General features: G+C 42.2%; 1 protein-coding gene across 2 annotated transcripts in view; it reads right to left on the reverse strand.

The window, feature by feature from the left end:
• The window catches only part of PSMD11 (proteasome 26S subunit, non-ATPase 11), a 33,368-nt gene extending 19,430 nt beyond the window's left edge, over positions 1-13,938 (reverse strand). The window contains exons 1-3 of one of the 2 annotated variants that reach the window (XM_005877624.2): positions 13,792-13,936; positions 11,117-11,218; positions 4,019-4,143 (exon numbers count right to left, since the gene is read on the reverse strand). In XM_005877624.2, the coding sequence (XP_005877686.1) occupies positions 4,019-4,143; positions 11,117-11,218; positions 13,792-13,882 (318 nt within the window). In that variant the 5' untranslated portion in view covers positions 13,883-13,936. Of the gene's footprint in view, positions 1-4,018; positions 4,144-11,116; positions 11,219-13,689 lie in introns of both variants that reach the window. The other variant, XM_014548839.1, reaches the window with a different exon arrangement.
• Between the last annotated feature and the right edge of the window lie 2,395 nt (positions 13,939-16,333).

The following is a 16,333-nucleotide window of genomic DNA, read 5'->3' on the forward strand; positions in this document are numbered from 1 at the left end:
CTAAGTCAAAATTCAATAAATAAACGGATGGCTGACATTAAATGGTTATTTAGAGGATTCAACACTGAGATTCAATGAAACCTTTACAACTCATTGGAGCCCTCTGGTGGCTACTTTAATCTCCAACCCTAAACACAACTGACCTCATAAAAATTCTACAAAAACTAAAATAAAACCAAGCCAATCACAATTTCAGAGTTTTGAGCTATGTTCTAAAAGGTCAAACTCAAAGTAAGATTTCTGTTCATGACATGAATAGAACTAAAAATATTTTACTGTATAATTTAGCAACAAAAATACAATAGTCTTTTGTACTATACATCTTGAGGGGGCTACAAAAAGCTTACCATCAATTTTAACCAAGGAGCTTTTTCAAACAACACAAAAAATGAATAATACCTAGGCTTCTGATTCAGTAGTCTAGAGTAGAGCTTTGCCACTGATGTATATTCCTAGTTAAAAACAAACAAACACTGAATTCTACTCCAAAATCTCACCTGTCCCCATTTCCCTGACAGTCCAGATGTTGAGTGACTCACCCAGGATTACATATCAGCATTGGGATCAGACCTGGACCCTATCTCTAGTGCTCGTTCTATGTCAAACCAGCCTTAAAAAATTCAGGTCAGTACAAACATTTCTTCTAGAGCACAGACTTTTGTACACATGAACATGAACTGCATGTCTGTTACCCATTACAGGTACATGATTTGCATTGTTTAGGACTATAATTGGTGCTTCAGTTCTAAGGGAATAAAATAAAGGCCCTTGTGCCACAGCTATTTTGTCTGAGGCTTTGTGTGCTTTGTTCATGCTAACCATGATTGATAAAGGGGCTAAGAATGCACACCCGTGCTTCTGGAGGAAGCCAACCCTTACTTGAGTACAAAAGCTTGAGGTGGTCGAAATTAGATATTTAAGTTTTAAATCAATATATTTAACTATTTTTTTAATTCTGTTAACTAAATTCCTATGGGGGAAAATTACTGTTCTAAGTCTAAAACTCTCTCTAGCACACACTCTTTTTTTCCATTAAAATAACTGTTTCAATAATAGGATTTTTGATGTAAGGTTTCTTAAAATGTACTATTTGTTTCAGTTAGACCCGTGGTCGGCAAACTGCGGCTCGCGAGCCACATGCGGCTCTTTGGCCCCTTGAGTGTGGCTCTTCCTAAGCCTTAGGAGTACCCTAATTAAGTTAATAACAATGTACCTACCTATATAGTTTAAGTTTAAAAAATTTGGCTCTCGAAAGAAATTTCAATCATTGTACTGTTGATATTTGGCTCTGTTGACTAATGAGTTTGCTGACCACTGGGTTATACTATAGCAAAAAAAAATAAAATAAAATAGCTTCCCATAGGCAATTTCCTAGAAAGCCCTGGAAGTTAAGGTAAATTCTGGGATTTCAGTTCATTATTTGGCAAGGATTTTGGTTCAGTTTCCTTTCTCTCCTCCTCAACCCAATTTTCTACTACCCTCCCCTTACCAACCACCCCACTCCCACTCCCCTGCCCAATCCCCAAATCCAATACATATATCCTCATTTTCTAAGCTCTAAACCTTAGTACGGAAATTGACCCAAACCTAATCTGAATCGTATCAGCTTTCAGAAAAGAGCAAGCTGCAGACTGTTCTGCAGATCTATCTAACTTATGGTTAGTTCCCAAATAGAAAAAAAGCAAGGAAAAGCCCCTCCCCCATACTCTTGGTTCCAAACTCCCCAACACAAAAGTCTTAGCTCTCATAAAAGTGTTCTAAAACTTCCTATTTTGTCTCAGGCCTCAATACTACTATGAGAGCGATCCACCTGACTCGCTCCTCTATCCTTTACCATCACTCAATCAAAGAATTTTCTAAGATGAAGATTATACCCAAGTCAGAGACCTGTAGTCACCTAAATAAATGTAGTAACAAAGCTCTAGCAGGTTTGGCTCAGTGAATTGAGTGTCAGCCTGCAAACTGAAAGGTCCTGGGTTTGATTCCGATCAAGGGCACATGCTCAGGTTGTGGGCTCGATCCCCAGTAGGGGGCGCGCAGAAGGCAGCCAATCAATGATTCTCTCTCATCATTGATGTTTCTATCTCTTCCTCTCCCTCTCCCTCTCTCTCTCCCTTCCTCTCTAAAATCAATAAAAATGTATTTTTAAAAAACAGTCCTGCTACAGCCCGGCCGGCTTGGCTCAGTGGTTAAACATCAACCTATGAACCAAGAGGTCATGGGTCAATTCCTAGTCAAGGCATATGCCGGGGTTGTGGGCTCAATCCCTAGTGTGGGGCATGCAGGAGGCAGCTAATCAATGATTCTCTCTCATCATTGATGTTTTTATCTCTTTCTCTCCCTCTCCCTCTCTGAAATCAATAAAAATCTATTTTAAAAAAAAAGTCCTGCTACATGGATGAAGACCAGCTCTCAATAAAAAGCTATAATGATAATCATCCCCCCCCCCCCAAAAAAAATCAGCCTATACTTAGCACTAAAATGGCATAATGACCTAATACCTAAGAGTGTTTCCTTTCACCCTAGGAAAAGGAAGAAAGCGTTCTACTTGACAAAAATGTAATATACAAATAAACAACAGCAATGTACAAACACAGTTAAGGGAGAGCCTTACCAGACATGGAGCCACATGATATAAAGGCCAGTAAATCGCATCAGACAATGATAGGCGAGTACTAAATTATGATTTGGAAAGATTTCCATAAAGAAGAAGGAGAACTAACTGTTAATGAAGTTCTAGCCACTAAGTCAGCTCTACGTTATGGGAAGGGACAAATTCCAGGAACCAGTGTACAAAGGAGTGGCTTGGGTAATTATCTTTTTCTGCCTAAAAAGTTCCAACTAACATTTATGGGTTTGTTTCAAGCTATCATTTAGTCAGCCCATTCTAAAGGCACCCTATTTCAAACAAAAGATGGTGCCACTTTCTCATGAGAACAAAGTACAATTTATTTTATTTATTTTTTATTGATTTGAGAGAGAGAGAAAGGAAGGAAGGATAGAAATAGAAACATCAATGGGCTGCCTCCTGCACACTCCCTCCTGGGGATCAAGGCCAAAACCTGGGTATGTGCCCTGACTGGGAATCAATCCAGTGACCTTTTGGTTCATGGGTCAATGCTCAACCACTGAGCTACACCAGCTGGGCACAAAGTACAATTTAAAAAGAACATAGTTCTGCCAGAAACAAATTAATTTGAAGACTTCTCTACAAATAAAGTTAGTTTATGTCATTTAAAAGACATGATTTCAAAGTGGAATCTAAATGTCCTAGGTTTCTGAAATGCCTCATTATTTACTCAATATGCTACTATGCCCTTTCATACCTTTTAGTTTTACACCCAGAGGCCACAGCAAACAATTATTCCTACAGATTCAAGTAACCACAATATACTCTGCTTGAATCTGCCACTTTTTACAGAATAAGTTTTAACTTTGATAGTGTCTCCTTCCCCTAAATTGCAGTAAATACAGCTATCTTTGAAAAGGTTGGAAGAGGCTCAGTGAATCCAAAGAGGCACTCTTCAAACACAGGTCAGGGTCTAAGTCTGAACTTGTAGAGGACATGTACAGATACACCAGTGCCTTCCGCACACGACACACAAACAGATGGATACTCACCCCTCAAGAAAGACATATACTCGGTACAAAACATGCTAAGAAGGGATGCCTCAAGACTTAATTAATGCTCACAAGCTTTGTGACACAGAATGAAAGGTACCATAGACACAGAAAACATTACAAAAGTGTGGCAATACAATACCTCAAAAGCAAGAATCAGTTTGTGACCCTGATGTAATGAGGATTCCAGGGACCACTAACAATCTCCACTTACAAAGCAAAGCATGGAACAGACCCAAAGTATCAAATGCCCTGGAACAAAGAGAAACTGACATGATAAGTCCTGAGCTGTCCTCCCAGCTGTCCCTTCTACATGAGCACCACAGTGCAGGCACTGCTCTCACCAAAACAGACTTTTTTAAAATAATGTCTACCTTCTGTCATTAAAACATCTTACCTCCTGCCCTGTAGCTGCTTCCATATCAAGAAACAGATCCAGAAGAGATCTGACAAGACGAGCTGCTTTAGCCTTGCTTATGGAATTCAAAAAGGGTCGCACATACTTCAGGAGTCCTCCAAGCTCTGAATGAAGGCAATTCAGAAAGAAAAAAGTAAACATCAATATTAGGAACAAAACACCCATTTAAAAGATAACCCAAGATTATAAAATCAGTACTTACGTCACTGGAATCAGTCTAAATGAAAGTTAGTAGGAATTTAAAGCACTCTTACAAGTAGGAGTAGCAAAAATAAGCTAACAACATATACCAAATTTGTACTGTTCTATTCCCCACTCAACCACTGGATTACTATAAGGGCCTTGGGAAAAGCTCATCTCTCTGCCTCACTTATCCATTTTAATGAAAGATAAACAGCAAAGTACTCATACTCCCAGAGACAAGTTTGCTAGAACACAGAATATGCTGTGCCTCTGCCACCTTGGACAGGTTATAGGAGTTGTTTGTTTTTAATTTTCAAATCAGCCTTAGCAGTTCCCCCTGAACAGAGATTTCCAATTCCAGGTTCCCTTTTTCCTCCCTTCCCCAAGTACTCCCCAGCTTAGCCTTTTAGCAATATCAGTTCCCAGGCACTCTTTTGAATAAACTTTTTACAATAAAAGTTAGGGTGTTTTTCCCTTTTAATATTCCTCATTAATCTTCAAAACGTAAGTCTTAAACTATGATCAAAAAAGGGGCCCACCATAAAGGTTTCCCCCTGTATAAGGAAAGAAGTGATACAGTAATTCTAAGGGAACATCATTATCAGGAGTTTCTAAAAATTAGAGAATATTTCAAGTGACAAATAAGGAAGTGCTTCTGAAATGTAGGTTAAAATTACTATAATGCCATTGCCTCTTTATTATTCTCCAATTGTAGACTCACCCTCCTGAGAACTCTAAATCAGGGCAAGCAAACTTCACCCTCCTGAGAATGCTAATTCAGGGTCCTGAAATCTTCATCTGCCTGAAAAGTCACGGGATGCATGGGACTGTGTCAGGTACAAAAGGAACCTTACACAGAGTGGAAAGGTTCATCTTTCTCTTGCCAATACTGACCTTTGATTTCTACTGTCTAAGATTTTTCCCCCATTCGCACTCCTGCTCTCATGCTTCACTCATGCTGCATTCCCATCTGGAATTTCTCCCCATCCTCTTAACCTAGGTGAATCACATATCTCTTTAGGTCCAACTAAAGTCCTGGTAAGTCTTCCAAGCCAACTCCAGACTACACTGATTTCTCCCCCTCAAAATCACTCTGCATTTATGCAAATTCCAATTATATAATCATAGCTTTTAAAAGCAGTCTAGTGCGATGTCTCTTCTCCCACAGCATTACCTACTATGCTTGAACAATTCTGAATAATCTTGAGCAGGGGTCCTCAAACTTTTTAAACAGGGGGCCAGTTCACTGTCCCTCAGACCGTTGGAGGGCCGGACTATAGTTTAAAAAAAACTATGAACAAATTCCTATGCACACTGCACATATCTTATTTTGAAGTAAAAAAACAAAACGGGAACAAATACAATATTTGTATTTGCATGTGGCCTGTGGGCCGTAGTTTGAGGACCCCTGATCTTGAGTGACAGAAATGTTCAGAAAGCAAACTACTCCAATGTTGGTCAAACTAAATTTTTTTGGAACATGAGTCTATACCAGGGGTGGGCAAACTTTTTGACTCGAGGGCCACAATGGGTTCTTAAACTGGACCGGAGAGCCGGAACAAAAGCATGGATGGAGTGTTTGTGTGAACTAATATAATTCAAAGTAAACATCATTACATAAAAGGGTACGGTCTTTTTTTTTTAGTTTTATTCATTTCAAATGGGCCGGATCCGGCCCGCGGGCCGTAGTTTGCCCACGGCTGGTCTATACCCTCCTTCCAAGTGGCTTCAGAGATTTGATGACAACTACGTTTATATCTCCCTAACTTTCCCTTTCTCCAAGCTAAACATCTTTACCTGTTTCAACTGTCCCTCCAATGTCCTGGTTCCCAGATTCCTTGTCACCTTAGTTGCCCTTTTCTGAATAAACTCTAGTTTGTAGATATACCACTTGTAATACCCAGAACTGAAAACAGTGCTCCAGGTAGGATGCAAACCAGTAGAATCGTGTCTTAATTCTTTTCACCTAGCCACCATATGTAACACAAATAGCATGTTTCGCTTTTTCTAACAGCACTCTTGGTTCAATGAATCCATGAAGGTCTTTTTGCAGAGACAGGTAATTCCCCACCTTCCTCTGTTTTGATAAATATTTTAAGTATATAACTTTATTCTTAGCACACTGAATTTAATCTTGCTGGCTCTGACAATAACTCTAAATCTTAATTCTGTCCTGTACTGAGTCATCTACAAAAATAAGCACACCTTCTGAAATGGCTTCAGCCATCAGATGCTGACCAGAAGAACAAGGACAGATCCCTATGCCATGATGCTAGAGACTTTCCTTCAGGCTGACAAATGATCCATTTGTCATCATAAATTCATAACCTATACCTGTTATTATGGCAAATCTTCAAATACTCAGATATATCAGATATGTAGTCTTTATCATTCCCCTAACCTAGGGGTTGGCCAACTTTTTCTGTAAAGGGTCAGATAGTAAATATTTTCGGCTTTGGCTATAAGGTTTTAGGGTCAGGTACTCAACTCAGCCTAACTGTAATGCAAAGCAGTCATAGGTAATCCTATCTAATAACAGACAAACATGGTAATTGACCGTACCTTCGCTACGCCTCCCATTGGCTAATCAGTGAGATATGTAAATTAACTGCCAACAAAGATGGCGGCTAATTTGCATACTGCAGATCCCGCTGCGCTGCCCGCCTAGGGCTGGCAGCAGCGCGATCCCGAGCTGCTGGCTGCCCCAGCGCAAGATCCTGGCCTGCCGTGTGTGGGGCGGGGTGGGCGGGGCGGGCGGCAGCGTGATCCCGAGCCACCACCCGCCCCAGCGAGGGATCCAGGCCTGTCAGAGATGGGGCAGACACCACGGGATTGGGCGTGCCATCTGCCACCAGGAGAGCGGACCTAAGCCAGCAGGTGGTTATCTCCCGAGGGGTCCCAGACTGTGAGAGGGCACAGGTTGGGCTGAGGGACCCCCCCTGCCAGTGCACAAATTTTTGTGCACGGGGCTTCTAGTCCTATATAATAAAAGGCTGATATGCACATTGTCCCCTTGGGCAGGAGTTCGACTTACTGGGAGTTCGACCAGGGGGCGGGGTCAGCAGGCCAATTGCCGCGGCCCCTCCCCCCAGCCAGTCCTTCCCCCAATCGGGGTTGGAGCCAGCTGGCCAACCTCCCGAGTTGCCCCCCCACACACACACAACCCAGCCGGCCTGGCTCGATGGGCCGGATCAGGGCAGGCAGGCCCAACCCCACCCGTGCACAAATTCGTGCACCGGGCCTCTAGTATGTAAATAAGTAGGTATGGCTATGTTCAACAAAACCTTATTTATAAAAACAGCTGTCCAGCCACTGTCTGTGGAGGAGCCCTGCATATCCATGGTCTAATAAGGCTAACCAAGAAAACTAAGAGTGAATTTGGAATAATCTTAATAAACCCACAGTTCTAAGTGATTAAAACATACTTATCAAATAATGTCCCAGAACTTTACTGATGATTACCAGTTTATCGTGTCTAGTATTTTTTTATTGCCTTTTTGAAAAGTGGAATAATGTTCATCCATACTGTTTTCTTATATCTCTCCATCCTCCATGATTTTTCTCAAAATAATAACAGTGGCTCTATAAATATATCTGTTAGAACTATTCTTTTGATACTAAAAGACAGAAAATGTCAGAGCCCAGAACTTATTTAAAGAGACTATCTGCTGCTCTCTCTTCTCTCACCTACCTTGGCTTTAATTCTTTCTGATATTATTTCTATCTTTTTCTTTTTTGAAAACCATTTTCCTTCCTAGAAAAGGCAGAAGCAAAACATGGGCTAAGCAGTGTGCCTTCTCTTTAGCACCTACTAGCATGACAGTATTTTCTCCAAGCACTGAGTGTGTTATTCTCTTCACACTAACAGAGAAACAAATGACCTCTTAGTTGCCAAAAGACTCAATTCATTTTTTATTTTAGCCTACTATTGTTTCTTATTCATTCTTAGTTATATTCCCTGTTTCTTTCCATTTTCACATATACTAAATTAAAATTTTTAATTTCCACAGAATCATATAACTCCTTCCTCCTATTCTGAGATTATTTGCAATTATATGATCAGAACTTCCCTTTTAAAACCTCACAGAACTCAACATAATTTCATAGTCTCAGGCTATGAAATCTGCAGACCCTGCACCTAGGCACCATGTCTGATAATATTCAGCAATACTTTCCATCACGACTTTGCACAGGACACAGTCTGATTCACTAAGTCCCAAAATGAGTGCTGTCAGTCAGGGACCCTATCTTAAACTTTTTGAATAGAGTACTCAGCACAGTGTAAGCCATGTATTAAATGCATAAAAATTGAAGATTCATGAAACACATATATTCTGTTCTCAAAAATCTCCAAATCAAAGAAAACAATACAAGCCTATCAATTATTAATAGCTAAATAAGGTAAATGAATGCAGGCCCCAAGAGTTCCTTAGGGTTTCTATTGTATATACCTATATTCTCACTCTTCCTTAGAAAACAAGTTTTTAAAAGTTCTTATAATTCACCTGTTAAATTCCAATAGGATTAACAGTACACTTCTAAACTTCTCAGGTATGGGTTACAAGGAAGGGAGGGCAAGGAATAAGAGAGTACAGCATGAAAAAGGAAATTTCAAGTAAAACAATTAACATTTTGGGATAAATTTTCTGAAGCACTGACTATATACTACATGCCGTTTCTAATTATCTATGCTACTGCAGGGAAAGACATTTGGATGTTTTAGTAACAGAAAAATCTTAAATCATTTCACTTGGTTCTATAATTCTTTCAAGAAAATGACCTTGTTAATAATATTTTGTATGGACTAATTATCAAAACTGTTCTCTAACTCCAAAGCTCACATTAACTGACAGGCAAAAAGAATCCATACCTGTGTTAAATAGGAGGGAAGTCAACATAAAATAAAAAAACACACCACCCACCACTGATAATCCATAGGGGATAACTATGGGGAGCACAAACCATTATACCATGAGGCCATGAACTCTGTAATAGGACTCCATGGGCTCAAATCCTGGCTCTCTCACATACTAGCTGATAGACCTTAAGTAAGACAGTAACTTTCCTGTGCTCAGTTTCCTCAGGTGTAAATAGATAAGAGAATCTACCTTATGGAGTTGTTTCAAGGATTCAATAAGCTAAACCATGTTTGTGCTTAAAACAGTAACTAGCCCTAGCTGGTTTGACTCAGTGAGCAGAGGGTTGGCCTGCAGACCAAAGGATCCCAGGTTCAGTTCCAATCAAGGGCATGTACCTCAGTTGCAGGCTTCTCCCTGGCCCTGACGGCCAGCCCTGGTCAGGGCGCGTGCAGGAGGCAAGCAATCGATGTGTTTTTCTCACATCGATATTTCTGTCTTTCCCTCTCTGTTCCACTCTCTCTAAAATCAATGGAAAAATATCTTTGGGCCCTAACCGGTTTGGCTCAGTGGATAGAACATCAGCCTGCGGACTCAAGGGTCCCAGGTTCGATTCCGGTCAAGGGCATGTACCTTGGTTGTGGGCGCATCCCCAGTGGGGAGTGTGCAGGAGGCAGCTGATCGGTGTTTCTCTCTCATCGATGTTTCTAACTCTCTATCCCTCTCCCTTCCTCTCTGTAAAAAATCAATAAAATATATTTAAAAAATATGTATCTTTGGGTGAGGCTTAAAAATAAATAAAATTAAATTAAATAACCAGTAAGTAGGTCATAGTAAGCACTCAAAAACTGTTTTGTGTGTATTTTTTTTAAAGACTTTTGGTCATTTTCACTGTTTTTTTTTCCTTTTTTTAAATATATTTTTATTGATTTCAGAGAGGAAGGGGGAGAGAGAGAGAGAGAGAGAGAGAGAGAGATTGAAACATCAATGATGAGAGAGAATCACTGATCACCTGCCTCCTGCACACCCCCTACTGGGGATCGAGCCTACAACCTGGGGATGTGGCCTTGACCAGAATCGAACCCAGGACCCTTCAGTCTGCAGGCCGATGCCCTATCCACTGAGCCAAACCAGCTAAGGCTATTTTTCTTATTATAGATATTTTAAGTAAGATATAGACCCACAGAAACATATCCTCCCAATTTCACACAACTTTCTATTGATTTAGCCTAATAACTTGTCATCCTTAACTGGGAAAGATCTTAGTTCTCAAGTTCAAGAAGTTTTGCTATCTTACACCTAACATTCTCTTGGATAACAACATAATTTGGGGGAAAGTAATTCATGAGGTCACCTACCAGAGCTTAATCCATTCTAATCAGATAAACTCTAAATTCACTGTAAGGTCACCAAAAATCATCCATTTTAAGTTTAAGCAGGCTTCTCTGACTACTATTACCACTTTACTAGTCAAAGGCCCTTCATGGTCAACAAGAATCTTATTCTAAGGACATACCCATCACCATTTGAAGCCTAGAAAGTCAATGGTTCAATCACAACTAGAATGTTTGGGCAATGACATGCACAAAGACCTAGGTATCAATTAAGAAATCTTGGGAAGGCTCTTCCCATTTAATGTCTGACCCATCCTGTAGCAGGAAAAAAAAGGACATTAAGTTACTTACTTACATGCAAAATCCCTAGTCATTTCCACACTGGGAGCCTAAAGTCACTACCCACCTTAAATAAATCAGAGCTGCTCAGTGAAATCACTGAAGACTGCCCTGCTATTGCTGCTGCCTGTATGAATGGGAATACAGCTAAAATTCAAACCACAAACTAATCCCAGATCATTAAATCTAAGAGGAACAGCTTTTCCTGCTGCTGCAGAACAAAACTCTCCCATGAAAGAACTGAATTTAAAGGCCACTTAACCTCTTGCTAAAAAAGTGAAGCTCCTATGTTCCTTCAACAAAAAATTGCAACTTCACCCAGCATTACAGGTAAAAGGAGAAAGCAACCCATTTGCAGCACTTACCTGCAGCTTGTCCAGTCTTCGCCAGGAGAGACCCCAGTTCCAGGATGCTCTGCTCTTTGACCTGCACTGCCTCCTCATCATTCTCCTGGATGTCACGCTTCACTGGGAGAAAAAAATCAAAACCTCTTAAAATTCTGACAAAACATGCAGACTAAAGAAAATTTCACCCTCACAAGGCCAATTACAAACTCAGTTATCAAAAGACAAATTCGAAAGCTTTAAAAAAAGTAGAAAAATCATGTACATCATAATAGACTCTTCTATTTTAAATGTGCCTTTCATTCTATCAGACTTTCCCTTGCCCACATACACTGAGGTTTCTGTTGCAGTCATTTGGTTAAGACAAAATTCAAACAAAACAAGTTCTTCATACTCGTGGTAGTAAGCCCCAGGCTAGGCACTGTTTTGTGAAAATATTCAACATATCTGTGTATTTACCTGCCACAAACTAAAATCAAATGACCACGTTACTAATGACTATAAAGTCAAAAGTCTTTCAATAAACCACCCTACTGGTGTGCTCAGTGGTTAGAGCATCAGCCCGCACATCAGAGTGGTTGGTTTCATTCCTGGTCAAGGGCACATACCTGGGTTGCAGGTTGGATCCCCAACCCAGGTTGGGATATGTGCAGGAAGCAATCGATTTCTCTCTCTCTCTCTCTCCCCCGCCCCTTGTTCCCTTCCTCCCTTGCCCCCTTCCCACTCTCCAAAAAAAAAAAAAAATCAATGGAAAAAATATCCTCAGGTGAGGATAAACAGTCTCCCAGTAAACTTTAGGCCCGTGAAAGCCTCCGCTGACGGGTGCTAGGGGTACGCAGCTCCACAAAGCCATTCAGGAAAAACAACCCTCTCAAAGCTCCAGTGTGATCGGTAGGAGGGATGCCGCTTCCTAATGGACTCAGGACCTGTTAAAATAACTTTGTGCTATCTGTTCCACCTTCGACTGTTCATAACTAGTCTACATCCCGAACACTGAATAGCCTCTCCAAATGTGTAGAGGTAATCTGAGTGAGCATCACCAGTTACCACCTGTCTTACAAGCGTCATGACTTGACAAAAACCAAGACTTTGATACTCCATCATGGAGTCCGGGAAAAGTAGGGCTGTCAACCATCCTGACTCCAGCTCTGACAGGGACGCTTTCAGGGAACTCTCTCCTGGGTAGTGGGCAAGCAAGAGATCCTCCCCTTACAGTAATTCCCACTTCATAAAAGACAAAACGCTAGGCACGAAAAAATTCAAACCTGTGCTGCTCACAGTAGTTCTAAATGTGAGTGTGTGTCCACAGAATGCAAACACATATGCAACAGGGGTTGCAATGGCTCTGGCTCTGCAACTGCAACCGATAAGTCAAGATCAGAACTTCGAAAGGAAACACCCTATATTTACCAATATCATCCACTCACAAATGCTCCTTAGCTCCCCGGAGGAGGCCCCCTCTGTCTCCAGAACCCCCAAGGATAAAGACATCAAGACCTTGTCACTGTCCTTCCTCCACGCAGCCAGGAATACCAAATTTCAGACCAGTCCGTCAACAGAAAAGCCAACCTCCCGGAGGTCCCACAGACACGTGTGTTCTCCTACTACTTGTTGATCCGCATCAAACCCGCTCCGGCTACGTGAAGAAGACCGCACTCCTGCGTGTGCCGTGCAGAGCTGGCTCAGGCCCTAGTCCTGGTTGAACCCGTCATGACTGCACATGAAAAGCATTCGCTGTCATCACGCCTTTATCTCTGTTCACACCTGAAGCCTAGTAGAAACCTGTCGGAAGGGGCTGGCCGGGACTTCCACTGCAGTCTCCCCGCCGTGTGCCAAGTGTACGACCACTCACTATGCCGGGTGTTCAGGAATTTTCCTTCCATCCTCCCAGCGACGGGCAGCCGGCCGGCCCCCGAGTTCCCCGAACTCCGCGGCGCACAACTAACTCCCCAACTCACTTCCAGCCTTTACAGGGGAGAGGAGGGCGATGAGTCACCTCCTCCGGCCCGACGGTGCCACCCCAACATCGCGCTCTTTACACCCCACCCGGGGGCCAAGGATCGCGGCGGCCACCGCCTCACCCCCAGTGCCAGCCCGCGGCGTGTGCCATCACAACTAGAATGTTTGGGCAATGACATGCACAAAGACCTAGGTATCAATTAAGAAATCTTGGGAAGGCTCTTCCCATTTAATGTCTGACCCATCCTGTAGCAGGAAAAAAAAGGACATTAAGTTACTTACTTACATGCAAAATCCCTAGTCATTTCCACACTGGGAGCCTAAAGTCACTACCCACCTTAAATAAATCAGAGCTGCTCAGTGAAATCACTGAAGACTGCCCTGCTATTGCTGCTGCCTGTATGAATGGGAATACAGCTAAAATTCAAACCACAAACTAATCCCAGATCATTAAATCTAAGAGGAACAGCTTTTCCTGCTGCTGCAGAACAAAACTCTCCCATGAAAGAACTGAATTTAAAGGCCACTTAACCTCTTGCTAAAAAAGTGAAGCTCCTATGTTCCTTCAACAAAAAATTGCAACTTCACCCAGCATTACAGGTAAAAGGAGAAAGCAACCCATTTGCAGCACTTACCTGCAGCTTGTCCAGTCTTCGCCAGGAGAGACCCCAGTTCCAGGATGCTCTGCTCTTTGACCTGCACTGCCTCCTCATCATTCTCCTGGATGCTGCCTTTACCTATGGAGTGGAGGATGTCGATGGAGGCCTCCCGGTCGGTGCTGAGTAGAGACTGGGCTCTCTGGAACTCTACCACCGCCGCCGCCGCCATCTTACAGCTCTCACACTGTCCGGGCCGCGGCCGACGCCGGAAACACACGCCCGGAAGACCCGCCTCCGTGCCCCTCCCCCCAGGTGGCTCCCCCTCCTCCCCTCCCAGAGCACCACGGGAGTTGTAGTCTCTACGCCCGGCGAGAGGAGTGAAGGGTGAGGATGAGAGCGGGGCTGCTCGCCGGTGGGCGGATGGCTCCCCGACACCGCCTAGCGGCCTGCCCGCGAGTAAAAGAGGACGTGCCTAGCAATGGGAGCTCAAGGCCAGTGAGTCCCCAACCACCCAAAAAAGGTCTCAGCCCCGATTCCCCCCCATCGCCCTTGAGAGGGGTATTTGAGCACCGGGCTTAGTATCCATTGAAAGCTCTTTTCGCTTTCTTTGCAGCTTCTAGGTTTAATCATTCGCTCAGGGCCATAAACAATCTTATAAAGTGCTCACATGTGGCTCACAAAGAACAGCACCATTCAAATTCGTTCAAGGGTCTAACGACACTTGTGGGAGGCACGCGCGCGCGCACACACACTTTCCGGGCTAGAATCCTACAGAATGCTGGCCAGCCTGTGATTAAATCCACCAGTGTTGGAGAACAGTGATGTCAGAAAGTGAAATATCATCTTTGCCCCACGCACCAAATAATTTCCTCGCGGGAGTCACACCGAAGCCTAACAGCTACCCAAATTCCCCAGCTCAACAAAGAAAAAGCGGCCCTGGCTGGTGTGCTCAATGGGTAGAGCGTCGCCGCCGCGCACTGAAGGATGCGCGTTGGATTCCTGGTGAAGGGCAGCTACCCGAGTTGTAGGTTCGAGATCAGCCCCTGTCCGGCGTCCTGCGGGGGGCAACCAAACGATGTGTTTCACATCAATGCGTTCTCTCTCTCTCTCTCTCTCCAGCCCCCTCCCTCCCATCCACTCTCTCTATTAATCCAATTAATATTTAGACAGTAATTTTCACTAATTTATTTACTCGCTATTTCTTCTTGTACCTCCTCATTTTCTTTCATTTCTCTTCGTAGAGCATGTATTCTATCAAAAAAAAAAAACAAAACAAAAAACGACTGAAAACTGACGTAGTCCATAGGCGCATCCTTCGCATGCACCTAGGTTGTTGGAGCGTTCCTAGGGCCAGGCAGATGTTTCACTTCTGGATAAAACAGACCCTGGACTCTTGTCCCCAGGAAATCTAACTAAAAGAACTAAAAAGTAGTTATTTCAGAGTGAGTCAATGGGTGGCAAATTTTCTAGGCTTCGGTGTGCCTCTAATTATTTATACTTACTCCCCAAATTTGAGAAGTGGTTTGGCTGGAATAGAATTTCTAGTTGTCACATTTAGTTTTCTTTCAGCACTTTGAAGAAAGTGTTTGTAAAACTGGAAAGCATAATTCTGTCTTAAATAAGAGAGATGTGACACAAAAAAAGATAAGTCTCTTGTTGAAGGAAGCAATCTGTGCACCTAAAAATACTTTGATTATACAGGATTTATAACATGGTTTGCCATCCTCTGTAGCGATAAGAAATGCAAAGATATAGAATACATATTTACAACTCAGCCAGCTAAAGACAGAGCCTTGATCAAGCAGAGTGAAAAGTCTCAAGCTAAATTTGACATGTTCTTTTGATACCATAAGTTATAGCCCTCCTTGCTCTGCTTCTTGGCGGAGATAGTATATCCTTGAGATATCAAAATATTTTATGTAAAATCTTTTTTCCTCAACATGTGAAATAAAATCCCCTTATCCCAGTGTTAACTCCAAAGCTTACAAACTATGTTTTAAAGAATTGAATAAAATCAAAACATCAAAAGTAAGAAATATTGGTCCAAGAGAGCATAGAGGGGATACATGGTGATGGAAATAAATTTAATTTAATTTAAATTTTAAAAAGAAATATTAGTTTATAACATATGCCTATTACTACTCACCCAAATTATAAATGGTCTCAATTATTTATGCTTTTTCTCTGATTTTCGCTCCAATGTAGCACCATCCCTTGGTATTGTTTAGGGAATAATGACAAGAAAAATAGTCTATGCATGTTCAGTACAGATATAACCATTCTAACCATGGTAGGCCTAACTACATAGTACATGTCAGCAACAATGTCACTTCCCTCCCCCCCCCCCCAAATATTTTCAATCTGCGATTGGTTGGGTTGGTTGAATCCCCAAATGTGACACATGCGGACACTTAGCAGAGGGCCAACTGTATGGATAACTTGTAAAACGAGGCAAGGAGAACAGTTCAGTTTTCTGGTCTCCCTGAGATATCAAGCTTGAGTTTAAAGATACATCCTGAAGTTTTCTGAAACAAGAACACACACTGATGCTGTTTTTTCCATATGTTCTACTGTTTCTCATGTCTGCTGTTGCAGATGAAAGTCAGATGGCAATCTGATTCTTATTCTTTTCTCAGTAATCTGCTTTTCTCCCTGATAACCTTAAGAATGTTTTTTTATT

The sequence above is a fragment of the Myotis brandtii genome, unplaced genomic scaffold, assembly GCF_000412655.1.
Source record: "Myotis brandtii unplaced genomic scaffold, ASM41265v1 scaffold523, whole genome shotgun sequence".
In the NCBI taxonomy this organism is placed as follows: Eukaryota; Metazoa; Chordata; class Mammalia; order Chiroptera; family Vespertilionidae; genus Myotis; species Myotis brandtii.